This window comes from Brassica napus, chromosome C5, assembly GCF_020379485.1.
Source record: "Brassica napus cultivar Da-Ae chromosome C5, Da-Ae, whole genome shotgun sequence".
NCBI lineage: Eukaryota > Viridiplantae > Streptophyta > Magnoliopsida > Brassicales > Brassicaceae > Brassica > Brassica napus.
In genome coordinates, this window is record NC_063448.1 from 9,190,940 (window position 1) to 9,216,756 (window position 25,817).

Sequence of the window (25,817 nt, forward strand, 5' to 3'; positions counted from 1 at the left end):
TACAAAAGTGTTGTTGACATGAGCACTGAGGATTTCTTAACCGAGCCTTGTAGGCATATACTTTTGAATCCGATTAATGCGAAAGAGCGGGAATGCAAACGACTTAAGGTTAACATAGATGACACTATAGGTGCCCGAATTTGGAAGCTTCTGATTCATGCTCTAGGGCATATAGTAACTTCTGCTCCTTAAAATGCATTTGTGGCAAGTTTATGGAAAAGGAGATAAACACAATGGAAGGTTGTCCTAAAGAAATATTTGGCAGCGGGAAGAAGTCTTTCATCATTTTAGACAATATGGAAGTGGGATTTTGTTCCATTGTCCTCACCTTGAAGGCACTTAGAGGACTCGGTTATACAGATCTTAATAAGCTGGATGAGATGCTTGTGGACGTTGGTCACACAGAGGTGATTACATTTTCAATGTTTTTTTTATATTACTTGGACATTGTTTGTTTTGTCCTCTAATATATGAAAATCCTAATGTACGTAGGTACTAGCTTTGCTGGAATGCTTATTCTCTTCGGATACTCCTTTGATGGATGTGTTCTTGATGAAACGGAGCTCATGTATTATTACAAGGACACATAACATGCCAAACCTAGCTGTGCCAGCTTGTGGTAAAACAAAACCAAATGAGCTACCATCAGTCACTGTATTTGTTAGGAAGCAGGACAAGAAGGTTCTTTATGCCGAAAGCGGGCAAGAATTTGTGGATTTACTACTCATTTTCCTGGCTGTCCCTTTGGAGTCATTATGGAAAATATCCGGAGCCAATATTAAACTGGGATGCATTGGCACCTTTTATAAAAGCATGAAGAGTTTGAGCTCTAGCGAAGGCACAACAAGTGTATTGACTTGCACATCTATGCTTCCTATGAACTATAATTTCCAGGCACCGCGGCTTGATGTCTGTCGCAAAGATTATAGTGTGTGGACAGTGCTAGTAAACTCCCGGAGCTATGCTTTGAAACTGATGTATCCAAACTATGATAGAAGTACAGAATCAACAGTTCATGGTAGCAGTGGGTTTGTAAGGAGAGGGACAACGTACATGATTTCAGATGATCTTACCATCTCTCCTACTAACTCGTGTTCAACTATTCGCATACTGAAGAAGTTGAATGTGGGCTTGGATGAGATTGAGGAGCATGTAATCAACATTAGCAACACAGAGGTATGAATCTAATATACTTTTTAATAACCAATATACCTATATTATTACAATATGGAAGATCGTATATGTATATTTGAGTAAATACTTTATGGCAATTTGTATTGTTTCCTTTTCCATTAGGGTAGACATCTTGTAACATATACATAAGGCCTTTGGCCGTCAATGAATAGGACAAGAAGAATACTTTGAGATTCAAAGTTTATCATGGTATCAGAGCCTTGAACAAACATAAACTAAAATTCCTTATCATTCATCTTAGAGTCTTCTTACAATCGTGAGGGTCTCTTTCTCAACTTAATTTTCTCGATTACTCTGCTCTTTGAAAACAGAGACTCTCAAACTGAGAACAGGAATGGCTATTACTACTACTGATCAGAAGTACAAGACGATCACTCCCTATGATCTGTCTGCCAATGACAACCCTGGTGCAATCATCTCGCAGCCACTTCTCAACGGCTCGAACTATGATGAGTGGGCTATGAATATCCGTATAGCATTGAGCTCTCGGAAGAAATTTGGATTCCTGGATGGTAGCATACCTAAACCTGGAACTGACTCTGCTTACCTTGAAGATTGGATAGCTAATAATCATCTTCTGGTTGGGTGGATTAAACAAACAATTGAACCAAAGATCCGCTCTTCGATTTCTACTCGTGAGGTTGCTAAAGACTTGTGGGATATAATCAAGAAGCGTTTCTCACAGAAGAGTGGAGCTCGTCTACAGCAACTTCAAAACCAATTGGCAACATGCAAGCAGAACGGATCTTCGGTTGATGATTACTTCGGAAGGTTAACCAAGCTGTGGGATGAAATTTCAGAATGTATGAACTCCAAGAGATGCTCTTGCAACAAGTGTGAGTGCGACCTCAATACTTCTCATGATAAAGAAAAAGAAACATTGAAGATACATGACTTCCTCTCGGGACTCGATGACTCTGCCCACGGTGTGATACGTTCTCAGTTGTGTGCGATCACACCTCTTCCTGACCTCGATAGCGTATATCAAACTATCGTACAGAATGAAACGATCAGACAGAACGCTGTGAAATAAGTTCCGGTGATGAGTTTTGCATCTCAAGCCAACTCGAATCTGTTCAGCAAAGGAGGCACAGTTCATACACGAGATGTGTCCCGCCAAAGTGAGAATCAAACATACCGTACTGGACAAGGAAATCGTGATGGTTCTCGCCATTGCACAGTGTGTGGACGAACTGGACATGAGGCAGCAACTTGCTACAAAGTGGTTGGCTACCCTGAGTGGTGGGGCGATAGGTCAAGAAATAGAGGAGATAACAGGAGCACTGCATCTGGAAGGGGTCGTGGCTCTCATACACGAGCTAACAGCACTCAGATCGGCAGTGCTAACTCAGCGGCAGTGTCTGCAAACGTGAGCCTCACAGACTCTGATCGCCAGGGTTTGAGCGGTCTTACTGATGAACAGTGGACTGCAGTTCAGCATCTTCTCATGGCTGGGAAATCGACTCCTCAACTAAGAGGTAAGAGAAATGAAAATGTGTGGATACTTGATACAGGTGCAACACATCATATGACTGGTTGCCTTGACTTGCTTAACGAGATTCGCGATATTGCTCCCATATCAGTGTCTCTTCCTGCTGGTTCAGATGTAACGACAAGAAAGCAAGGGACAATCCATCTCAATTCCCTATTGTCTTTGAAGAATGTTTATCATGTTAATGGGTTTCACATGAATCTGATCTCCCTAGGGCAGTTAGTGACAGACAACTACTTGATTGGTCAAGTGACTGATAAGTTGATAATATTGCAGGATCGACGTACGAGGATGCTGATTGGAGCGGGTGAAAGAGAGAGAGAGGGACTGTACCGGTTTCATCGGATCAAGACATTGACATCTTTGCAGACAAGTGTTCGTGATGATTTGGTTTTGTGGCATCACCGTCTGGGTCATCCGTCTCCTCAAGTTACTGGAATGGTTCCGGCTGTCCGTAGTACTTCTAGTAGTCGTAATGTTTTTTTGAATCAGAACTGTGATGTGTGTTTAAGAGCCAAGCAGACTCGTCAAAATTTTCCTGATAGTTCAAATAAAGCTAAAGAAGTTTTTGATTTGATTCATTGTGATCTATGGGGACCTTATCGTACTACATCGTTCTGCGGATCTCGATATTTCTTGACAATAGTAGATGATCATTCTCGTGCAGTCTGGTTATATCTTCTTCCTGATAAAACTGTGGTCTCAAAACAAATTCGTGAATTCTTGGCAATGATTGAGATGCAGTTTTCCAAGAAAGTGCGACGAATTAGAAGCGACAATGGCACTGAATTTCTCTGCCTGACTCGATTTTTCCATGAAAATGGAATCATTCATGAGACATCTTGCGTTCATACACCACAGCAAAATGGTCGTGTGGAACGCAAGCATCGTCATATACTGAATGTGGCTCGAGCCCTGCGATTCCAATCACATTTGCCCATAGAATACTGGGGAGAATGTGTTCTTACAGCCGGGTACTTGATCAACCGTACCCCTTCGGTTTTGCTTGATAATAAGACTCTGTTTGATCTCCTATATGGCCATGCTCCAGGATATAAACACATGTGTGTGTTTGGTTGTTTAGCCTATGCTCATAACCTCAACCGTCAAGGCGATACTCCTCGAAGTAACAAATGCATATTTTTAGGTTATCCATATGGGAAGAAAGGCTAGAAGTTATATGATTTGGAAAAGCAGATAGTTTTTGTGTCTCGTGATGTGGTGTTCCAAGAGGATTGTTTTCCCTTCGCCACTAAAGGACCTCCACTGTCAGTCGATGATGGAGCTCTCACGACTCCAATTCTGAACCCTCTGGATACTGATGAGGAAGCCACTGAAAATGTTCATCAGGAAACCACATTGACTGAAGATATTACGACACTGAATGAGGAAGAAAATGTTGGGACTACTACCTCTGATGATATGCCACAGACAGAGACAATGAGCAATCCCGTTGAGAGTTTAGGAAGGGGCCATCGTTCCAAAAACCAATCCACGCGACGTCGAGATTATGTCATTGGTACAGTTTTGATAAAAAATCCTCTCTCTCTCGACTCTGACTCACCTGCTTCACAGCTACCCTCAGGTTCGCCTTATCCTATATGCAACTTTGTCTCTTGTGATCGTTTTTCACCTAATCATCGCAGATTGTTGTTGGCTTTGACGACGAATGTTGAGCCACGTTCATATGAAGAGGCAATGAAACACGAACATTGGGTAAAAGCTAGGGATTCAGAATATGGATCACTCGAAATCAGTGGAACATGGCGACTTGAGGATTTACCTGCTGGCAAGAAAGCACTTGGATGTAAATGGGTATTTACAATCAAATACAGAGCTGATGGCACCATAGAACGCTTTAAAGCTCGCTTGGTTGTACTTGGGAATCACCAAAAAGAAGGAATCGATTACGGAGAAACATTCGCACCTATTGCGAAGATGACCACAGTACGTTTGTTTCTCGACTTTGCAGCAAAGAATAATCATGAGGTGCACCAGATGGACGTGCATAATGCGTTTTTTCACAGAGATCTCCATGAAGAGGTATACATGAAACTTCCGCAGGGATTTCAACCTCCTGGTGAAACACGGGTATGTCGTCTCTTGAAATCACTATATGGGCTAAAGCAAGCTCCTAGATGTTGGTTTGCTAAGCTATCTGAGTCTCTGCGCACGTATGGTTTTACTCAAACTCGCTCAGACTATTCACTATTCGTTTACAACAAGCAAGGAGTCTCTCTCCAAGTCTTGGTGTATGTTGATGATTTGATTATTTCCGGAAATTCTTCTGAGGCGATTAGAATTCTCAAGGGATATTTGAGTACTTGTTTTCACATGAAAGATCTTGGCGCAGTGAAATATTTTCTCGGTTTGGAGGTGGCACGGAACTCATCAGGTATATACCTATGCCAGCGCAAATATGCATCAGATATAGTGGAAGAGGTTGGACTTCTTGGATGCAAACCAGCTGGTTCTCCCATCGATCAAAACCATCGGCTTGCGCTCGCTGCGGGACCTTTACTGGCTGATCCAGAACGGTACCGAAGGTTAGTAGGGCGACTGATATATCTATCCGCGACTCGTCCTGATTTGACATATGCGATTCATGTGATGTCGCAATTCATGCACGCCCCTCGTGCAGAACATTGGCTAGCAGCTTTAAAGGTGATTCGATATCTCAAAGGAACGTTGGGACAAGGGATTCTTCTACGGGCTGATCCATCGTTTCATTTGACTTGATGGTGTGATTCTGACTGGGCAGCTTGTCCATTGACTCGACGATCACTTACTGGTTGGATAACTCAGTTGGGAAATTCCCCCATCTCATGGAGGACTAGGAAACAAGATACAGTTTCTCGATCATCGGCAGAAGCAGAATACCGGGCGATGGCTGAGATAACATGTGAGCTTCGGTGGCTTAAAGGACTACTTTCGGAATTTGGCATTACACATAAGGAACCGATGTCAGTCTTGTGTGATAGCAAACCAGCTATACATATTAGTGGAAATCCAGTTTTTCACGAGAGAACAAAGCATGTTGAAGCAGATTGTCATTTTGTTCGAGATGATATACTTAGAGGTCTGATTAAACCGGTTCATGTCTCTACGAAGGAACAACTGGCAGATATTCTGACGAAGGCATTGGGACGTAAGGAGTTTGATGCTTTCCTTCTCAAGTTGGGCATCTACAATCTATATGCTCCAACTTGAGGGGGGGGGGGGGGGTATTACAATATGGAAGATCGTATATGTATATTTGAGTAAATACTTTATGGCAACTTGTATTGTTTCCTTTTCCATTAGGGTAGACATCTTGTAACATATACATAAGACCTTTGGCCGTCAATGAATAGGACAAGAAGAATACTTTGAGATTCAAAGTTTATCATATATTTCTCGATATATTTTGTTCTCAGCTGATTATATTAAATCTGCTAATGCAGGCTATCGGTTTACTCAGAGCTTCACTGATGACATCAACTGCATTGACCACGGCTTTAGGCAGCTTACTCCTAAAGAAGCCAAAAGATGAGAAATTCTAAGTTATATTTGTTGGAATTTTAAACTCAAGTTTTCAAATCATGCCTATTTTTTTCTGCAGTAAAAATATTCAACAAACCACTTCCTAATTTTTCTCAGAATAAATAATTTATGTTTGCTTATATATTTGCTATATTTTCTTCATCTCCTATATAAATTATTTTAAGACTAGATAATACTTTTACTTTTAAAACTCCTATACTCATTCGTGTTCATCGACAACTACGGGTAACAAATGTAAAATATTATTCTTTTGACATGTATTACATAATTTTAGGAATGTATTGGTTTAGCTTATATAAATTCAAAACAATAAATTTTAACAGACAATAATTTTGGAAAATAATGATGATTCTTCTGATAAACCAGTAAAGTATCAATATTTTTTAATTCTGAATTCAGTGTAAATATTTAAACAGTCATATTTTATGTATATTAATTTATGATCATTATTTGGAAGATAATGTTAAAGTTGGGATCTCAGAATATTTAAAATGTTTTAGTATATTCTGTATACCGTATCTTCTATTTAAATTTAAACAAAATGTTTTAACAATTTGAATAAATCTTTTTAATGACAAAGTTTGAATTTATATATACGAAAATAGTTAAGATTATTAATGAGATGTTCTCTCGCTCTCTATATCCTTCACAAGGACGAAGAGGAAGGAACAAAAATCCTTTTGTTTTTTGTTTTGATCTTGTGTTTCGGCTAGTCCGACTCTACTTTCCGATTAGCGGATTCTCTTTTGGCTAGATCTGATCTTAATTTCACAAGGCGAGTTTTGTTGTGTATATATATCAACTAAACCGGAACAATTTCTTCAAGACTTTTCTTATATCTCCGAGTTTAGTTGATTAATCAAAGCTTCAGTTCTCTCCTTCTTGTTATATTCCAGCTGCTTTCCTTGGAGTTTCTTCCTGGTTGTTGGTTATGGTCAATTTCTATCCTCCGACGATATCAATTTTTGCAGTACATATTCCCGGCAAAGTGTTTTTAGGAGATACAGATTCGAGTTTTGCTTATTAACTTTGCGGTTTTGATCCGACCTAAGAAGAGTCAAAGCTTGCTAGTTGGCAGGTGTTTTGGATCCAACAAAGAGAAAGGATCTTCTTGGGAACGGAGGCGCACAAAGAGCGAAGCAAAATCGAGCTCGGGATTTGACGAGGCACCAAGCTGAGTACGGATCGACACTGACGGAGAAGCATCGGAGCGGCGGATCAGTGGCAGAGCGGTGGCGAAGCGGCGCTGGAGATGGCGACATACGCATGAAAGCCGCGTGCCTCATACGTGTTACTGAGACGCTTAGAATCAAACACGTGTATTCAAATGTGTCGGTTTATGGGCTTAAAATTGTAATCATGTTAATTTTGTTACTGGGCCTCTATGTTTATAGCTCGACTCTTGTAAACATGTCCTTTTGGCTGTTATAATGAAATGGGTTGACAAAAAAAAAGATGAAACCTAAAGGATATAATATATCATGTTCAAGAAACTTTCAAATTTTGGCTTATGTTTGATGAAATCAATAAAAATTACATGTTGTAGTTAATAACATAAAGACGTTTCAAATGGTTATCACCATCAAAATTACATGTAGTAGTTATTAATACGTAAAGTGGTGTCTCTTTTTGTTAAATCCCAATAATAAAAGTAATTTGATTACGTAGCCAAGAGTTTGATCGGTAAGTAAGATAGATATAAATGGTTTTTAATATGTTATGTTAGTAAATGAAAGGTTTCTCTTGTAGTTTAATTAAATGGATCTAGTAGAATTCTAAATAGTAGATAAAAATGGTATTTAACAGAGAAGATGTTGAAAAAACCATCAAAAGTTAATGGAACACAAATGATTCCAAAAGTTGGTGTTGGGGGTGGATTTACATCCTCCCTCAAGGCCCATTAGACAATGGACTAGGCCTATTTGGCTAGAAAACCCTAGACATATCTTTCTATAAATAAGGAGTTCCTCCCTATGAGAAAGGGAGATCTCTTCTTCCATTTTACACATAAAACACTTCTTACAAAGAGCTTATTGATTTTTAGATTTATTTACACTTGTAATCATACATGTAATATAATCTTTAATCAATAAATTCTTTTTGATGTTCTTTTTCCATTTGATTTCTATGTTGATTTCTCTTTAGCCTCAAGAATCTAAGAAATCTATTTCTTAAATTCTTCATTGTAAGAATCCGACAAACACACCATTTTCGGTTCAAACAGTTGGCGCTAGAAGGAGGGGGCCAAAGAGAACAATCTTCGTAGCATATCAAATTTGGGAAAACCCTAGATCTAGGGTTAAAAAAAAAAAAAAAAAAAAAAATCAAAAATCGATTCTTTCTTCTCCGACTTCTTTCTTCTTCGATTTGGACGGCTGGAAAATCTGGAAAAACACGAGTCTTGAAAAAGGACGAAGCTTTATTCGAAACCTTGCTGTTGATGTCACCAACGAACCGAAGATCCTCGTAGAGCTTGTAGTCTCGATCCTCGTAGACGCGCCGGTGAAGCTCCGTCTCGGTCAGCCGGTGAAGCTCAGTCTCGATCCGCCGGTGGAGACGACGTCTCGATCCGCCGGTGAAGTTAACGGTATCTCGTCCACTTCTGGTCCTTAGGTTCAGGAAGATCGGGGAAGACTTGATCGGAGCGGCAATGGCGATCTCGGCGATGCTCGAGTCTCGTTCTTTCCCTCTCGTTCTTTCCCAAGTCTGGTCAAGCAGAAGTCGCGAAGAACACCAGGACAGAGAGAGACGCGAAGAAGCGACTGAGCTCCGAGACACGAGGGGAAAGTTAGAAACTTTCTTCAATCTCGATCCGCCGGTGAAGTTGGCCCCGAGACACGATCAGACAGAGCTGCGACTTTGACAAGTCTCGGTCTTTGCCGGAGAGCGAGCTGTGACCTTGACAAGTTCAACGGATAGGCTGCGAAGGAGAGTAGAGATGGACCAGGTTGAAGCTTTCACGAGAAAACTCTGCTTTTGGTATATCTCATCGACGCGTCACTGACAATGAGCTCGAACTCCTAGCGGTTTGATAGAGCTTCTCTACCCGACGACGAGTCCACCATGACCAGAGGAGTCGTAAAGTTTCGAACTTGATTTCGTTTCATTCATCATCGAGAGCTCCTCAGCTCATCATTGAGTCGTAAAATCTCCCCAAGTCTGCAACGATGTTTGGATCAAGACTCCGATGGTACTCGTCTCCGTCTACACGTCTTGTTTCTTCATCAATACACGAGAGCTTCGAATGGCATTACTTCTACTCCATCCTCCAAGTCTTCCTCCAAGAGCAGAGGGGAACGGGAACTCAGAAGAGTCAGCTCATGCTAGACCTTACAGCAGCGATGCCTCGGGAGAAATCAGATCAGGGCCTATCGCCGCAACCACGTCAACCTGAGACCAAATTTGTGAAGAGATTCTCCACACGATAACCTTCAAGACATCATCAAGCTCTGGCCTTTCTCGGGAGTTGTCGCTAGAGAAGAAGATCCGATCACGAGACGCTGAGACGTTCTAACGGAAGTTTACTCTGCTGTTGTGACATCCCGAGGACGTTGGATAAGATCATCGAGACTGATCTAGTAAAGCCTGTTCGAGATGTTCGTCGGCGAGATAAGAAGAGTTCGATAAGAACAAGCTATAGCTCTGAAGTTAATCAGCTTTCCTCCCCACGGCTCTTCTGCTAGCCCCGAGATGAGAACAACGCTCGTCAACGAAGGCTATTCGTCACAATCTGGCCGTCTCGGCACGAGCTTCTGGTCTCGACCTTTCGTTTAGATCAAATCTCTTCAACGGCTCCTAGTTATAAACGAGTTCAAGGCGAACTCAGTGATGGCAAGGCTTAGTTTCTTCATTCAAACTCTCGAGACAAATTGGCCGTAAGTCGCACAAGCTTCTCAACCCGTGACCACTGACCATTTGTCATCAAAGATAAGTGTTCTATAACCTTGATCGCTTCATTGTTTGCAACCTGTGCATACTGTTTAGTTGGAAATAAATTACTACTACACGCAACTTGTGAAGCTTTGAGTAAAACAAGCTTATGCGGCTTGCTTAATTAATTATGCAAACTTGCCTATTTCTTTTTGGTTAATCTCTTGATCTGATCATCATCATGTTTGTTGTGAGCCAGATTCAATTACGATTGGCAGATGTGTGACCTGCTCGGATCAATCTCTGGTCATCACGTCAAGAACGACAGGCTCAGATTCTCACAATGAGCTTACCGCAACCAGCACGAACTCAAGAGAAGAGGAGTTCGACAAGAACAAGCTCATCTCCCGCTACAAACAACAAGAAGAAACAGCACACGAGACGTGGCTTATCTTCAGATCATCTCTCCAAGAAGCCATGACTTGTTGCTTCCAACAACCTGTTCGGCACACACAATCTCAACGCGAAACTTCGGGTCGGCAATAGTTCGGTAAACGTGTACTTTAGGCATAAGTTTAAATTGAACTTGCTTTTTATTAGGCACGAGTTTTCGGTCGACTCACTTATTGTTAGACACGAGTTTACAAAAACTCATCTTTGACTAGGCATGAGTTTACAGAAACTCTCCTTCTACTAGGCACGAGTTCTCAGTAAATTCGCCTCTGTCTCAGCATGATTCAAGTAAACTCGTTTTTCACTAAGCACGAGTTTAAAGCAAACTCGCCTTTTACTAGGCACAAGTTCAAAGTAAACTCGCCTAAACCATCACAGGCATGAATGTGTCTAGTTCATTGTCTAATAAACCCTATTCGTAAAATTCACAGAGATCGATTTCATCTCTCTCTCTACGAACTTGGGGGACTTACTGTTGGGGGTGGATTTACATCCTCCCTCAAGGCCCATTAGACAATGGACTAGGCCCATTTGGCTAGAAAACCCTAGACATATCTTTCTATAAATAAGGAGTTCCTCCTTATGAGAAAGGGAGATCTCTTCTTCCATTTTACACATAAAACACTTCTTACAAAGAGCTTATTGATTTTTAGATTTATTTACACTTGTAATCATACATGTAATATAATCTTTAATCAATAAATTCTTTTTGATGTTCTTTTTCCATTTGATTTCTATGTTGATTTCTATTTAGCCTCAAGAATCTAAGAAATCTATTTCTTAAATTCTTCATTGTAAGAATCCGACAAACACACCATTTTCGGTTCAAACAGTTGGGCCGGGACGAGTTGGTTTCCATAGTAACCAACCGGGAAGGGTCGGTTCTATATACTCATTCATCTGATATTTTATTAGATCGAACGGTTCACACTAGTACACGTTATTTTATCTCTTTCCCGATGCATTGGTTCAAGATTTTATTACAGGAAGTGGAACCTAAAAAACAAAGATCAAAAAAGGGAACCTAGGAAGATCATACATACATGGCGGAAGAATCAAAACAAAGCTCTGTTTCTGGTAACACCAACTCTTTGATGATTAGATATGTTAATTAATTCCATGGATTTAGATTTTTATCATTGTTTCTTATGTTTTACTTGATCGAGTTTAGGGGTTTCTATATGTGATTGAATCATGAAGCTTTTGGTTTTCTATGGTTGATTTGAGGGGAATGCTAGAGGTCTCTGTTATGATCTCATCACTCGTTTATGTGTGTTTGGGATTGTTCAGATGATAAGACGAGTGTGATTGGAAGAAGCAGTAAGGAAGAGAAACAATCAAAGGTTCATGAAAAGGAGACTCATGGAAAAAGTGAAGACATCAACGAGAAGACAAGAGTGGATGATGTGAAAGGACCAGGTGTCTTCGGACGTATGAAGGAAGAAGTGGAAGCCATTGTCGATGCAGTTACTCCTAGCAAAAGTTCTGTTGATGACAAGTGATACACACCATCATCGTTTTTTTTCTCGCTGCCTTCGTTATCTCTGTGTGTTAGAACAGTAACCAACTCCTTGGCCATCTAATAAAGACACGACCTTTATGATTCTTTGATAAAACCATATTCATCACCAATGTGACAAAACGGAATAATCTACCCAAGTTTGAGCTGTTTTGGAATAATCGACACCACCGAAGGTTGTTTGTTTAGACAGAAACATATCATCCCAATGTTGTTATTACTCATTCAGAGAATGTGTTTGAGACAGTTGATAACAACAACCAAAAACTATCTTTCGAGTGAATGCATAATAAAAATATATATGTTCAGCAACTAGTTTGAAAGTAGAAATGCAAAAAGCTTGAAGGGTTCGTTAAAAAAAAAAGTGAAGAAAAGAGAGGAATTTTCATTTCTTCTTCTTGGGATTGGCAATGGACGGGATGTTGGTTGACTTTGGGGAAGAAAAGTCAGCGCTAGTTTTGCGGCCATCAAGTAACTTGACAGTCTCGCTGATCCCGACGTTACCAGACAACATTGTCATGAGCTTCTCCTCAGTGAAATCACCCTTCTTCGTCAATCGGTTCTAGAGAAGAAACAAGAGCAACATCAATTCATTTGTTGTCTACGAGGAATTTCATCGAACACTTGGTGTGCTATTTCTACCCAAAGTGATTATGGTGAGTTTGTTTAACGTTTCAGATTTATACCTGGGAGAGTCGGATGTACTTGGAGATCAACATATCGGTGGTGGAGCGAGGAACTTCCATAATACCCAGAAATGCTCCTACGGCGGAAGATGAAGTCACGCCTGGCGGTGATACGGCTGAAGGCGCCGGATGTGCTGCTGCTAAGAACTTCCTAGAGGCAGCCGACGCCGTTCTGAGAACCTTTCCCGCTTTGATCGCCATTGACTCTCGCTCTCCGTTTTCACTTTTCAGATCTCCCTTATTTTTAGTGATATAGACTTTCTCTTTTTTAAAAAAACCTTAAACCCTATCATTTTTGTTTTTCTCGGATTCACTTTTAACTGCGTAATTTTTAAGTTTTACCCCCCCCCAATTTTCACTATAACTCTTACCATCATTTAATACTCTGATTTTTCTTTTGCGTGAAGCTCAAGTGTTGCATAATGAATGAAAACTAGCATGTTAAATTGAAGGAGCTTTTCTATCCAGGTGACATATTACAAATTAAGAAAAATAACCCTGTTAGCAATCATTCTGATTTTTGTATAACAAGAGCGGTGATTTTACGGTTAAATTTGCTTTTTGGTTGGCTTCTCAATCAGCTAATGCTTCAGTGAATGAAGCCAAAAGTCTTCCGTCTTTTTTTTTTTTTGTGCAACGAGATTATATTAAAAGCAAAGGAAAGATAAAGGGCCGAAAACAAAGTCCAATACCCAGATGTTCAAACAAGTGCAGAAACAGAAGAGATCAGAGCCCGTTTGGCTAAACAGTCAGCCTTTTGGTTTTCTGATCGTGGAACAAAGGAGAAAGAGATAGATTCAAACGCCGAGGAGATCTGCATGATATCTGAGACGATACCGAAGATTTCTTTAATCTGGAGTTTGTTTTGGATTGCTCTGATGAGCGTTTGACAGTCTGAGTAGACCCTGATGCTGGTGATATCGAGAGATGCGACGGCGAGGAGACCCGATCGGAGTGCAAGAGCTTCGGCCATAAGAGGAGATTTGACATTTTCCGTGCATAGCGATCCGTCGTGGGTTTGTGTTGATGTCGGCGTTGCAATGATCCATGCCAATCCTGCTCTCCTCGTGGTAACGTTCCAAGATGCATCTGAGTTACAAGTTGAGCTATTGTCAGTGCCAGCTTCGCCGCGGAGTCGGGTTCCTTGAGGTAGAGCTCTGCTTTTTTGTGTTATCGTGCCTTGTGCTTGAATCCATTCACGTGCAGAGACTAATCCTCTAAGCATGGCTTCCTTAGGGTTGAGAGTCTTATCCTCGAAGATCAGTTTATTTCTCGCCGTCCACAAAGACCAGCAGATCCAGGGGAGGACGGGGGATGATATACCTGATGGGGGGAGACAAGAGACCTGTCGAAACTTCACCAGCATACTCTGGAAATTATCATTTGCTTCAATGGAGGGCCGTGTTGTGAGGGGGACTCTTTGCCACACTTCTTGTGCAAACGCGCAGTTGAAGAAGATATGCATTGGCGTTTCAACTTCTCCACATCTTGTGCAATTTACATTGGTAAGTAAGCCACGTCTCTGAAGATTTTCCCCAAGTGGGATTGCTCCTTTGATGATAGACCACATAAAGACTCTTAGCTTTGGTGAACACTTTGCTGACCAAACTTCCTTTATCCAGTTAAACTCTCCCATATCTGCAATAGGATGGGCGTGTCGAGGAGTATTTGCTGCTAGATTATACCCCGATTTTGTGGAGTATATTCCTGACGGTAACGGTTGCCAGATATATATGTCTTCAGCGCCTGTTTTGCTTGGTTTCAGTGCTTGGATCTGCTCGCTCAACTCAGGTAGGACCTCTCCTATCCTCTGTTTATTCCATTGTAGATCGCTTGTGAGCAAGTCCGAGACCCTGAGGTCTAGGTTGTGCTCATTGATAGGTCCAAACGGTTTTAGGTTTGAGTCAAGAGAGATCCAAGACTCTTTCCACACACTTGTGTTCTGACCATTTCCTATTGCCTTTCCAATATTGTCACGTAGGAGATTTCGCCCATGAACTATCCCTCTCCATCCATGTGAGCAAGCCGAGGGTAGTTCAACCGTAAGAAAGCTCCCTTGGTGGCAGTATTTTCCTTTCAGCACTCTAGCTAGGAGACAGTCTGGCACAGATAAGATCCTCCAAGCCAATTTTGCAAGAAGAGCTTGATTAAAGATTTGGATATCACGTAGGCCTAGTCCTCCCATAGCTTTAGGTGTTGCCAAGTTGTCCCATGAGACCCAACACATGCTTCTTTTTTCACTAGACGAGTCCCACCAAAAACGTGTTAACGCTGATTGTATCCTTTTACAGAGGCTGAGGGGGATTTCGAAACAAGACATCGTGTAGGAGGGGATGGCTGTGAGAACAGATTGTAGCATCGTCAGCTTCCCTGCTTTGGAGAGGAAGCGGGATGACCAGTTAGATGCACACTGTCTTATTCTGTCGACGATGGAGGTAAAGAGATCTTTTTTCTTCCTGCCAAAATTTTCTGGCAATCCTAGATACTTGCCCATTCCTCCCTCTCTTGTGATTCCTAGGATACTTTTTGCAGCTGTCTTTACTTCTTGTGGTGTCTTGCTAGAGAAAGTAATAGCTGACTTTGCTGTATTGACTTTCTGGCCTGACAGAGCTTCATAATCCTGCAGGAGTTTTGACAGTGCGTGGCAGTTTTCTGGAGTCGAATGGCAGAACATCATTGTATCATCTGCAAAAAGCAGGTGGTTGATACGAGGACTACCCCTTGCTACTCGGATACCTTTTAAAGACCCTTCTCTCCCGGCTTTTCTGCAGAGACCAGAGAGGACCTCGCCACACAAAATAAAGATATAGGGGGAGAGTGGATCTCCCTGTCTTATTCCTCGGTAAGGTTTCACTAATCCGTAGACTGTGTCATTAATTAGGAAAGAGTAGGAGACTGACTGGATGCATTGCATGATTAGATTAATCCATTTGTCGTGAAAACCCAACCTTTGTAGGACCTCTGATACAAAAACCCACTCAACTCTATCATATGCCTTTGACATATCCATCTTTACGGCCATTGAGCAGTTGATCTGAGCCTGAGATGTTTTGAGATAATGGAGCATTTCATGAGTGATTAAGACATTGTCGGTTATTGCTCTTCCAGGTATGAAGGCTGATTGATTTTCGGAGATGATCGAATCCAGAACCGTCTTCAGGCGAAGTGACAGAAGCTTGGAAATGATCTTGTAGAGGACGTTACAAAGAGCTATTGGACGGTAATCAGCGACTTTCTTTGCATTTGAGGTTTTTGGAATGAGCCTAATGTGAGTGTGGTTCAAAGTAGGGGGCAAGACTCCTGTTGAGAAGAACCTCTGAACTTCAAGAACCACTGATGAACCCACCACTTCCCAGTGAGATTGGAAGAAAATGGCGGAAAAACCGTCAGGGCCCGGGGCCTTGTCAGGATGAATCGCAAAGAGAGCTTCCTTGATTTCCAAAGGTGTAGGATCTTTCATCAGATTCTCATTGCATTTTGATGAAATTTGTGGTTCGAGGGCACTGGAGATTAGGGAACTATCCATCCTTTGGTTAGCTGTGAAGAGCTGCTCATAGTACTGACAGATAAGTTCCGCTATTTGATCTTCTTCAAACGTTGGCTCTCCTTCATCATTTTCAAGTACTGATAAGCGATTCTTTGCTTTTCTTCCTTCAGACATCGCGTGGAAATACCCAGTGTTAGAATCTCCCAGAGTGAGCCATACTTGTCGACTCCTCTGTCGCCAAAAGTCCTCTTCAGCCTTGTAGGCTTGAAGAAGGTTTGCATTGATCTCGTGGAGGTAGGCCTCATCTGGACTTGGGTTGATCATTGCTGTTTCAAGCTCGTCCTTAAGGTTCTCTATAGCTTTCCTGCTATTTATCTGATGTTCCTTACTCCATTTGCAGATGGCCTTTCTACAAAGATTAAGCCGGGCTTCAACACAGAGATGAGTATACGTTTCCCATAATCTTTTTAACCTTCGTGTTGTCTCTTAACCTTCTATCATATCTGAAGATTCTCTTTCCTCTCTTCTTTTTTTGTATCCAGGAAAGAGAGGAGGGGTCTGTGATCGGAGCCTTCGAAGTTGAGGTATTGGCTTCTGCAGGAGGGAAAGAGCTCTACCCAGTCGCTGTTACACATAGATCTGTCTAATCTGCATTGAACAACGTGAGTCCCCCTTACTCCCCTCCAAGATAAGTAGTTCCCAGAGTGTTTTGTGTCGAACAGGTCAAGCTTTGAGAGAAAGGATCGGAACGCGCAGAAAGAACCTTCTGATCTTTCTGGTCCTCCACTCTTTTCGTTGTTGTCCACAATCTCATTAAAATCTCCCGTGAGGAACCAAGCTTCATTTGCATTCGGGTGGAGATCTGCTAGAGTGTTCCAAACCGCTATCCTCTTTGAGTGATCAGGTTCTCCATACACGAAAGTAGCATGGAAGCTGATTCCTTTGTTTGTTATTGTAGTATCAATGAAGTTATGAGAGGTTGAGCGGATGATGATGTCGATGTCTTTTTTCCAGGTTAGAAGGAGCCCTCCTCCTCCTGGACTATGCGGAGAGACCATGCAATACTTATCCTCCATGATGCCTTTTAGTTCTTTCATGACCACACCATCGGGGTTTTTTGTTTCTGACAGGAAGATAATATCAGGAGCATTCACCTTGCGAATCTCCTTTAAACGCTGGATTGTTATGGGATTCCCCAATCCACAACAATTCCAGCTCGCCACGACTAAGGAGCCGGGTGTTGAGGTACGTGAAAATCCTTCTTTTTCTTTGAGATGGCCGGGATAAGTCTGATGTTAGGATGATTGGCTAGATTAGAAGGACCTGCAACATTCCTCTGACTTGCCTCTTGTTGTGGATTTTCGATAGCTGTGACGCTGACCGGTGAACGACGGTTAGGAGATCTCTGCGCCCTAGCAAGGTTTCTCTTCTTTGAACTTGCTCCTTGCAGGGCTAGCGGGCTGGACACTGTTGACCTTAGTCTGGCCGGTTTGAACCTCCTTCTATTAGTTCTCCTTAAGGTAGTTCCCTCTTCTGTAAGAAATCTCTCCTCCTGAGCTTCCTTGGGCTGATCTGTTGTATTAGTTCCTTCTGTACTCATGGGTGCAGAGTCAGCTAGGAGCTGGGGGGTTGAAATATCTATTGCCCTTTCCTGAGGAGGTGGAGTTGGGAACATTGCTTGGTATCTTGCCACCGCCGCTGTTAAGATACGGTCGGCAGTCTCCTCCATCTGTCCGTGTGCATCCCCATGTAAGACTCTTTGTCTTCTCGCAGCCGATTCGATAGGGTCGGGGCAGTTAACGTACTGACGTGTTACCTCTTGCAGATCATCCATGATTGCTTCCCTTGTAGGGGGTTGGTTTATGGGGGTATGGAGTTGATCTTGCACTTCCTCGATAGCTAGTGGGGCTCGCAGTGGAGTTATCTGTTGTATAGCAGGGGAGTTTACTTCCTCCTCATGTGTTTCTTTAGGGTACTTTTCTCTCCATTGCATCATTTCCTTCTGTGGTAGGGAGAGACGGTTGTTAACCTTTCTTTGTGGTCTTGCTTCCCTGGACTTCACGTGTTGTGGGGAGATATGAAGCGGACCATTTACCGAAGTTCCATGTTCTCTAGCCCTTTCTGAAGACTTGTGTTCCATATGGAGGGAGGTATCCGGGGGTGGTGCTCGTGTTTGCTTCGTGCTTACTCTCTCTCCAAATGGTTTTCCATGGCGATCTACCCGTGCTTGGAAAGGTTGAGTTACCGAAGGTAGATACGCCTTCTCCTTACTCTCTGTTGAGGAAAATCTTTCTCTGTAGGACTTTGTCCCCTCGGTATTAATTCTTTGATTCTTGACAATATCTTGATATGACGACCCTTTCTGTTGATTTTGCATTTCAGCATCTCTTCTCGAGGGGCAGTGAGCGCTTTTGTGGGAAAGACGTTGGCATATGGAGCAATGATTCTCAAGACGTTCGTACTCCAAGGTGATGTGAGCTTCTTCTCCCGAGTCAAATTCAATAATTGTTTCTTTTACCAAAGGTTTCAAGCCATCAACCAGGACTCTAACCCTTGCCGTTGTCTTTGTAAGCTCGTGGTTCTCCAGGGTTCCTAGTTCTTCCCCAATGTCGCTTAGCATGCGATCTTGCCAGTAGTGCAGGGGAAGGCCTCGGATTTTGATCCAGAAGGGGATCTGGGATGGGAAAGAGGCTGAGATAATGGGCTCCCATCGTTGCAAGATAACCATCCAATAGTCGAAATGGTATGGCCTGTTATCTAGGACTCTTTTTAGGTCTTCTTCTCTGTCGAACCTGAACTGAAAACAGTTGTTTCCTAGGTCAAAACCCAAAGCTCTCCCTTGGATGTTCCATTGTCGTGGGAGTGAAGGAATAAGAGCCCAGATCCGCTGTACTTGAGGGTTTGTCAGTCGACCAATCAGGGTACGAGAGTTATCCCTGATGAGAGCAGATGTGTCTAGGCACGGGGCTTTTATCCTTTTGATGGTTGGTTGATCTGACTCGCGTAGAGCCCCTTTGCCTTTTTCTGCTTCAGTGAAATGCCTTGCCATCTCCGAATCGTATAAGAGTGTCACCGAAGAAACCAGATTTGTAACTAAGTCTCTAGATTGCGAGACAAGAAAAACCACCCGAGTAAGCAAACCGCGAAGGTGAGATTCTACTGGAGGAGTAGAGGTCGACTCCTAGTAGCTGCTCTTAGTGGTTTGAGACACGATTCCTGGTGGATTAGGTTCAGAGAGCTTCTTGAGACGTAGAAGGTAGTCCTTGTGGTATCCCGTAGACAAAACGGAGTAGAAGAGGGTTTCTAAAACTACACCAAGCTCTTTGGAAGCCAAGATTCACTCAAGATTTGAAACTTGAAAAAATGAGATCGTCGAGGGTGTCATTTTAGGAAAAGAAGTAGGGTTTTCACCGTGGCGTGTTGGGGGAAAAAGACTACAGACCTTCTAATTCCGGAAAGGGGGAGGACTCGTCACTTTCCTTGGGAGATGCGCCTGAAGCCATAAGTCAGCTCCTCGTGTCCCGTGCCTGGGAGCAGCTTCTCTATGCTCTTCTCCTGAGACAAGTCGCTTCGTCGTCTTCCGTCTTTAAATCCCTTTAAAACAGCAGGCTTGGAAGCTTTCTTCTGAACCAAAAATTAAAAACTTCCTTTGGAAGGCTTTAAGTTCAGCTTTACCAGTTGATGAGGGGTTTACAAATAGAGGAATGAAACCTGAAGAGTTCTGTCAGCTCTGTGGTGTTCATAAGGAGACAATAAATCACTTTCTGTTTACTTGTGAGAATGCGAGGCAAGTGTGGGCTTTATCTAATATTCCTTTGCCGATACTGGGGTTTGATTCCGATTCCATTTATGCGAATTTGAATTACCTGTTTTTGATGATAAAGCATGGAGGTAGAGAGTACAAGATTCGAAGAGCAATACCGTGGTTGGTTTGGAATATTTGGAAAGGATAGAAACCGATTTTTATTTGAAGGGGTTGTTCCTAATGCTAGAGATGTAGTTGAAAGGAGCTTCGAAGATTCAGATAATTGGTGTTGTGCTCAAGCGTGTGATAGAGAGTACAAGATTCGAAGAGAATCAACTTAAGAAAGTCGAGTTTGATCAAAGGTACAGTTGGTCTCCTCCGTGTTCTGGTTGGAAGAAATGTAATATTGGATTTTGCTGGCTAAAGAATGAAAAAATGGTTGGTGCGTCATGGGTATTAAGAGATGAAAGGGGTATGGTCCTACTTCATAGTACAAGACTTTTTACTCAGTTGGAGAATGTGGATCAGGCTAAGTTTGAGGTTCTGTTATGGGCTTTTGAAAGCATGTCTTCTCATCATAGTCCCATGTTATTTTCGCTATGTCTGATTCATCTGTGGTGGATATGTTGAACAATCCAAGAAGATAGCCAGTATTCTATCATCAGTCGTTTGTTTTGCTGGCCAGGTTAGATAGAATTAAGGAGTGGAAATTTGTCTTTGAGGTACAAGCAGCTAACAGTGGAGCCTTCTTCATTGCTGAAAGTGCTACTCTTTTTTTTTTTTTTGAATTAAAATGTTAAATTTAAATTCAAAAGAAAAGAACTTTTTACATCATATGTGTTCTTAGACCATCTTTTTTCTATCTACATCACCTATTACAACTTCAAAATTATGTAATAACACCAAACTTCTTATCATTTCCTATCTAGTTTCAAACCAATAGGCCATTCCTTTACCAATCTTCTTGTCTCCGTTCCTTTACACAAGAGTGAGTTTGTTTCTCATGTTCTTATCTATCAGTTTTATCAGCAATGCTATTGGAGAGGCATCTTCTCCATGTCTTCTTCTGTTTCTTTCTCTCCATACCATATAAACCGAGGCTTGAAACACATACTTGATAATGAACAACTTCATTTTCTCCATCGAAGTGTCTCTCATGATTCTCATAATCCCTACCCAGCTGACTGTAAATTTGTTTAGCAATATACCTTTCATCAATGCCTCCCAAATCTGAGCTGAGATGCTCCTTTGTTTCCATCAGATCATTACAGAGAACACACGACACGTCAAACCCACCATTCCAATGTCTATTGCGATCACCAGTAGTAAGCCTCCCCTTCATCGCCATCCACAAGATGAAAGAGTATCTCGGGGTAGCATATTTAAACCACACTTCATTATGCCAGTGACATAGTTGATGCCTTTCTCTAGTGATTTGCCAAGTCTCTCCCTACGAGAAAACTCTTTTGTATTGACCCCTTCCATTCAACCACAATGACACATCCTCTTCTTGCGTCCTGCTAGCTTTATGTCTCTCAATTTCCTCTTCTACTCTGTTCAAGATCAGAACTCGGTGGCTTCTTCTGTTATGCTTCCAGCTATCCTCTACTGTTGCGTTTACTGAAATCCCCATGTCAATGTGACTCCCAACACTCAGTATATCTTTCAAGCATCCAAGAGAGGACCACCTTTCATGCCAAAATGAAGTTCTCTTTCCATTTCTGAAAGTGCTACTCATCCCGTGTTTGGACAATCTTATGTCGCTTGTGGTGCTCCTTTGTGGTTAGGAGAGTTCTTTGATTTTGAGAAATCCTTAGCCTCTGGTTAGCTTGGGTAGTTGGGATCCATTTTGGTTGTATAGGAGTAATTGGTTGGTTTTTGGTGCAGGTTTTATGCAGTTTCAGTTGTTTGGAACTGGTTATGTTGCCTTTTCCTGTTTAATAAGTTGTATCTCAAACGTTGTCCACTTTTTAATACCATCAGTTGACTTAAAAAGAAAACTAGCATGTTTTTCGCCAACTATGGTTCTCGGTTACTCGTAAGTTTAAAGGCTCTTATATGTTTCACAATAAAGATAAAAAAAAAATATTGTAGTTTTGATTAAAAGGTTAAAACATGACAACACAAAAAAAAAAAAAAAAAAAAAAGAAAAAGATAAGAGCTTCAAAGTTATACTGTCATTTCCAGACCACATCATACACATTTCTGTTCTTGGCTAATTACTCCCAACTACCATTTTTTTTTATGGTAAATGAAAGAAAAGTTAAATATTGTTTTGTTAATGTTGGTAGTCCATTAAGAAAAGTAATGCAAGCTAATAGCCTAATTACTATTAGTCTTTATATACTCACTCTGTGCTTGCTTCTCTTTGTTCCCACAACCTCAGTTCAGTTCCACAATCTCTCCCCGACAACCTGCAAAAAAAAAAAAAAAACAAATCTTAAAACTATCACACACCAAGCCTTTTCGAGATGGAAGAACATCTAGGTTTTTAGAAAAGAGAGAGAGGGAGTCATTTACATCTTTCGTGCAGCTCTTCCGCTAGTAGTAGCATAATCTCAGCTCGTTCTGCAAGTTCTGTCATCCTTGCTCTATCATCTACAGCTCCACCCAACACTTCTAATTTGCCGTCTAACTCGTAGAGCTTAAAAGCTGCGGTTCCTGAAGCAAGAGCAATCTTCTCCTGCGAAACCGTGAGTCCTTGGCTGTTCCGGGGTTTCGCATTCGCCTCTTTTGGTCTCGCTGCTGGAACTGGCGTTCTCATTGTCAAGAAGCTATTATTATTCATCCTATACAAGTTCTGCGTCTGTTGTTTGAAGAAGAACCAAAACATAACACACAAAGCAGGGCATCAGGAAACCAACCAAAAATCGAACGCGAGGTAAAGTTTTTGCCTTCTTGTTATTCACGCAAAGCTTTTCAAGACTTACTCCTGATTTTAACTGGCTAACCTTTTCAAGTTTGCCCTGAGCAGCAAGCCTCCTCAACCTTGAACCCAGGACCCTTTTTTCTGGCACTTCATACATTTTTTGCTATTACACAAAACCAGGCCATTATCATGAATTTGATCATTACCGGTTAGCTGACAAATCCTTTATTGTTAGAAGAGATATGGAAGAATAGAGTTGAAAATTTATGTCTAACCTCGATGAAGTTGAAAATTGTAGTGACATCAGATCCATTAGCATCCTTCAATGCTGAAAGAGCTTCGAATATCATCCCATCATACCTTCCATTACATAACGGCTCATCAGAAATTTGTTCTTAAGTGCTGGCTCAGAGAAGAAGAAAAAACAAACCTGGGAGCATTCTTTGCATCAATCAACATGTTACAACTATCACCGATGCTCAAATCAGAAGATCCACTACGAGGAAGGGGAGGAGCAACTGGAGAAGAGACCGAACTAGGAGATGGAGTGGTAGCGGCAGCTGCAACGGCAGCCAGCTGAAAAGCGGCAGCTTTGATTTTTGGTGTCCGTACCTTATCCTTTGAGCCTTGGATGTCAGCGGGAACACTTAGATTACGCCATTTATCCTAAGAAAAAACATGAAACAATGGGGATGTTTAAGATTCTTGGTCATAGGTTCCCATATAATGTAGACACTGGTAATCTTCAAAATCAGAAAATTTCACTCTCTCAATGTTCACACAACACAATAAGATATCAACAAAACCTATGACGTACGAGGCAACGATTGAGTATAAATGGTTCTCCCAAAACAAGAAGCAGAAGGCAAAACTTGGCTTTAAAACACAACTTGCTGGTGGTTGAAAATCATAGCTAGAGTTAAGATTAAATCATTACTTGCACTTGATAGTGTTCAATAGAAGGAATCACCCAGCTCGGTCTGGGGTCAGTTCAAGACATTCCTTCTCTCAAGACAGCGCAGGAAACAACAAAAAGATTAATCAGCAGGAAGGAGCAAGCACATAGGCAACAAAATATAAAACTAGGCTCACTAAATGGTAGAGAAGAAACAGAGCAGACACTTTGACTGACTCACCAGAGAGAGAGAGAGAGAGAGAGAGAGAGAGAGAGAGACTTAAACCCTCTAGAAACCCAAATTCAAAAACTATTCAAGTTTTCATCTTTCATCCAAGAACTAATACTTATCAGCAAAAGTCCATGACTATTGATGCATAAACAGTCGACGTCCCTAAAGTTTTCTAAAGTTTCAAACTTTTTGCAACTCGGATTACAAAATCATACCAAATTACAAAATTTTCATACCAGCTGTGTGCCATGAGCTCGAAGAAGAAGAAGAAAGTAAATCAAAATACCTTGAGGTCGATGTTGGAGCGGAGAGAGAGGACACCAGCGAACTCAGGATCGCGGAGGATGTTCTTCCACTTTCCGGGTCCATGCTTCCTGACGCCGGCGAGCAACGCATCCTCCTCATCCTCCGTCCATTTGCTCTTCTCTTTTCCCATCTCTCCTCCTCTTCTTCTTTTCTTCCCTCTTCCCTCCGTCACCAGCTTCTCGCTTTGTGTTATCCACTACAAACACTTAATCGATTTCGTTTACCGGAAACAAAGAATCGGCGACTCTTCCCCCGCCGTCCTTGCTCCCCAAAGCTTCTCCCCCAAAGATTATTTCCAAATTAAAAATAAAAAATAAAAAATATTGTTTTTATATCTCTGAAGATCTATCTCAATATATGAAGTGGGTTAATATGGTGAGTTTCCCAAATTAAGATTCGAATCGTATACAGTTTTTAAAACTAAGGGGTCGGATATGGAAATAATTAAAAACCGGAAAGATTTTTGGGGGTGTAAATGTTATTAAATAAAACATCAGGGGTCAAACTCTAATTAGCTAAAACTTCTTAAACCCCTTAAAAATTCACAAGCTTTCTCTCCACTCCCTAACAATGGCGACAAATCATAGCTCCGATGACGAAAGCACGCGCCTTTACCATCCTTACCAGAGCTACGAGCTCCCCATCAAAGCCCAGCACCTTTACAAGCTCCCCACTTCCCCCGAGTACCTCTTCACGGAAGAGTCCCTCAAAAAGCGTCGATCTTGGGGGAGAGAATCTCACTTTCTACGCAGGAACCTGTTACCTCGGCGGGTCCGTAGCCGGAGCTGCAGCTGGAGTTATCTCCGGTGTCAAGAGCTTCGAGTACGGAGACACGACTAAGCTGAAGATCAACAGGATTCTGAACTCGTCTGGTCACACGGGTCGCTCGTTGGGTTGCAGGATCGGGGCGGCTGGGCTGATCTACGCGGGGATTGAGAGTGGCGTCGTGGCGTATACGGATAGGGATGATGTGTGGACTAGCGTGGTGGCGGGTTTGGGAACTGGGGCGGTGTTTAGGGCGGCGCGAGGGGTGAGGTCTGCGGCTGTGGCTGGTGCTCTTGGAGGAATGGTGGCTGGTGGGGTTGTGGCGGGGAAGCAAGTTTTGAAGCGGTATGCTCACATTTGAAGAAGAAGGAGTGGTCTTTAGGAGCAGACAGGCGTTTGGGGATCATAAAGATCGTAGCTTTGTCGGTTTCTAGAGTAGTATTCTGGATTTCATGTAGCATACCTAAATGGCCTGTGAACCTTTTTAGTTATATTTAATGATAAGTTTTACCGTTTGGTATCTTCTAATATACATGACTTCTTGCGTATGATCTCATACTCGTTTGGCGTTAGTTTCATCTTTTAACACTCTATAGTGTTCATGTGTTATTCACCAATGTTGGAGGGCTTATTTGTGTTTATAGTTGGCAATTTAATAATCTCTACTAGCATTTCTGAGTTTTTTTAAAAGCTCTTCTTGGCTTTTCTAGCTGGGACTTCTTTGTTGAACGTGTATGTATCACACAAGAGACATTATCCGA

The 25,817-nt window shown here is 41.9% G+C and overlaps 5 protein-coding genes and 1 pseudogene across 6 annotated transcripts; 3 read left to right on the forward strand and 3 right to left on the reverse strand.

Annotated features, from left to right (window-relative positions):
• Positions 1-233: 233 nt before the first annotated feature.
• Positions 234-1,182, forward strand: LOC106448854. The gene is made up of 2 exons (XM_022702421.1): positions 234-407; positions 493-1,182. The coding sequence occupies exons 1-2, from the start codon at positions 234-236 to the stop codon at positions 1,180-1,182; spliced, it is 864 nt and encodes a 287-aa protein (XP_022558142.1).
• A 10,287-nt stretch (positions 1,183-11,469) lies between these two features.
• BNAC05G13610D lies at positions 11,470-12,158 on the forward strand. Its single transcript, XM_013889153.3, has 2 exons — positions 11,470-11,629; positions 11,843-12,158. The coding sequence occupies exons 1-2, from the start codon at positions 11,596-11,598 to the stop codon at positions 12,052-12,054; spliced, it is 246 nt and encodes an 81-aa protein (XP_013744607.1). The 5' UTR covers positions 11,470-11,595; the 3' UTR covers positions 12,055-12,158.
• Positions 12,159-12,269: 111 nt separating this feature from the next.
• Positions 12,270-12,997, reverse strand: BNAC05G13620D. The gene is made up of 2 exons (XM_013889152.3): positions 12,758-12,997; positions 12,270-12,633 (listed from the first exon to the last, which is right to left on the reverse strand). The coding sequence occupies exons 1-2, from the start codon at positions 12,956-12,958 to the stop codon at positions 12,457-12,459; spliced, it is 378 nt and encodes a 125-aa protein (XP_013744606.1). The 5' UTR covers positions 12,959-12,997; the 3' UTR covers positions 12,270-12,456.
• A 460-nt stretch (positions 12,998-13,457) lies between these two features.
• LOC106448855 lies at positions 13,458-17,320 on the reverse strand. Its single transcript, XM_013890684.2, has 2 exons — positions 16,965-17,320; positions 13,458-16,653 (listed from the first exon to the last, which is right to left on the reverse strand). The coding sequence occupies exons 1-2, from the start codon at positions 17,318-17,320 to the stop codon at positions 13,458-13,460; spliced, it is 3,552 nt and encodes a 1,183-aa protein (XP_013746138.2).
• A 4,828-nt stretch (positions 17,321-22,148) lies between these two features.
• Positions 22,149-24,625, reverse strand: LOC106447262 (telomere repeat-binding factor 4). 2 transcript variants are annotated; one of them, XM_013889155.3, is made up of 6 exons: positions 24,272-24,625; positions 23,289-23,524; positions 23,134-23,218; positions 22,941-23,021; positions 22,510-22,795; positions 22,149-22,403 (listed from the first exon to the last, which is right to left on the reverse strand). In XM_013889155.3, exons 1-6 carry the CDS (start codon positions 24,419-24,421, stop codon positions 22,372-22,374), a joined length of 870 nt encoding a protein of 289 aa, XP_013744609.1. In that variant the 5' UTR covers positions 24,422-24,625; the 3' UTR covers positions 22,149-22,371. The 2 variants fall into 2 exon arrangements, with proteins under 2 accessions (XP_013744609.1, XP_013744608.1); XM_013889154.3 differs by having other exon boundaries at positions 22,920-23,021; positions 24,272-24,622.
• Positions 24,626-24,654: 29 nt separating this feature from the next.
• On the forward strand, positions 24,655-25,584 carry LOC106450180 (annotated as a pseudogene).
• Positions 25,585-25,817: the final 233 nt, after the last annotated feature.

Bases quoted from the DNA above. Each gene is read 5' to 3' on its own strand.
- LOC106448854 (XM_022702421.1), top strand. From the start codon at position 234: ATGGAAGGTTGTCCTAAAGAAATATTTGGCAGCGGGAAGAAGTCTTTC. The intron at 408-492 runs GTGATTACATTT...TAATGTACGTAG, and splicing joins TGGACGTTGGTCACACAGAG to GTACTAGCTTTGCTGGAATG.
- BNAC05G13610D (XM_013889153.3), top strand. From the start codon at position 11,596: ATGGCGGAAGAATCAAAACAAAGCTCTGTTTCTG. The intron at 11,630-11,842 runs GTAACACCAACT...GGGATTGTTCAG, and splicing joins AAAACAAAGCTCTGTTTCTG to ATGATAAGACGAGTGTGATT.
- BNAC05G13620D (XM_013889152.3), bottom strand. From the start codon at position 12,958: ATGGCGATCAAAGCGGGAAAGGTTCTCAGAACGGCGTCGGCTGCCTCT. The intron at 12,634-12,757 runs GTATAAATCTGA...TTTCTTCTCTAG, and splicing joins AGTACATCCGACTCTCCCAG to AACCGATTGACGAAGAAGGG.
- LOC106448855 (XM_013890684.2), bottom strand. From the start codon at position 17,320: ATGGAGGATAAGTATTGCATGGTCTCTCCGCATAGTCCAGGAGGAGGA. The intron at 16,654-16,964 runs GTTCGACACAAA...TAATCTTTGTAG, and splicing joins TTTCTCTCAAAGCTTGACCT to AAAGGCCATCTGCAAATGGA.
- LOC106447262 (XM_013889154.3), bottom strand. From the start codon at position 24,421: ATGGGAAAAGAGAAGAGCAAATGGACGGAGGATGAGGAGGATGCGTTG. The intron at 23,219-23,288 runs GTTTGTTTTTTC...ATGTAATGGAAG, and splicing joins GATGCAAAGAATGCTCCCAG to GTATGATGGGATGATATTCG. The intron at 23,022-23,133 runs GTTAGACATAAA...TTTGTGTAATAG, and splicing joins CAATTTTCAACTTCATCGAG to CAAAAAATGTATGAAGTGCC.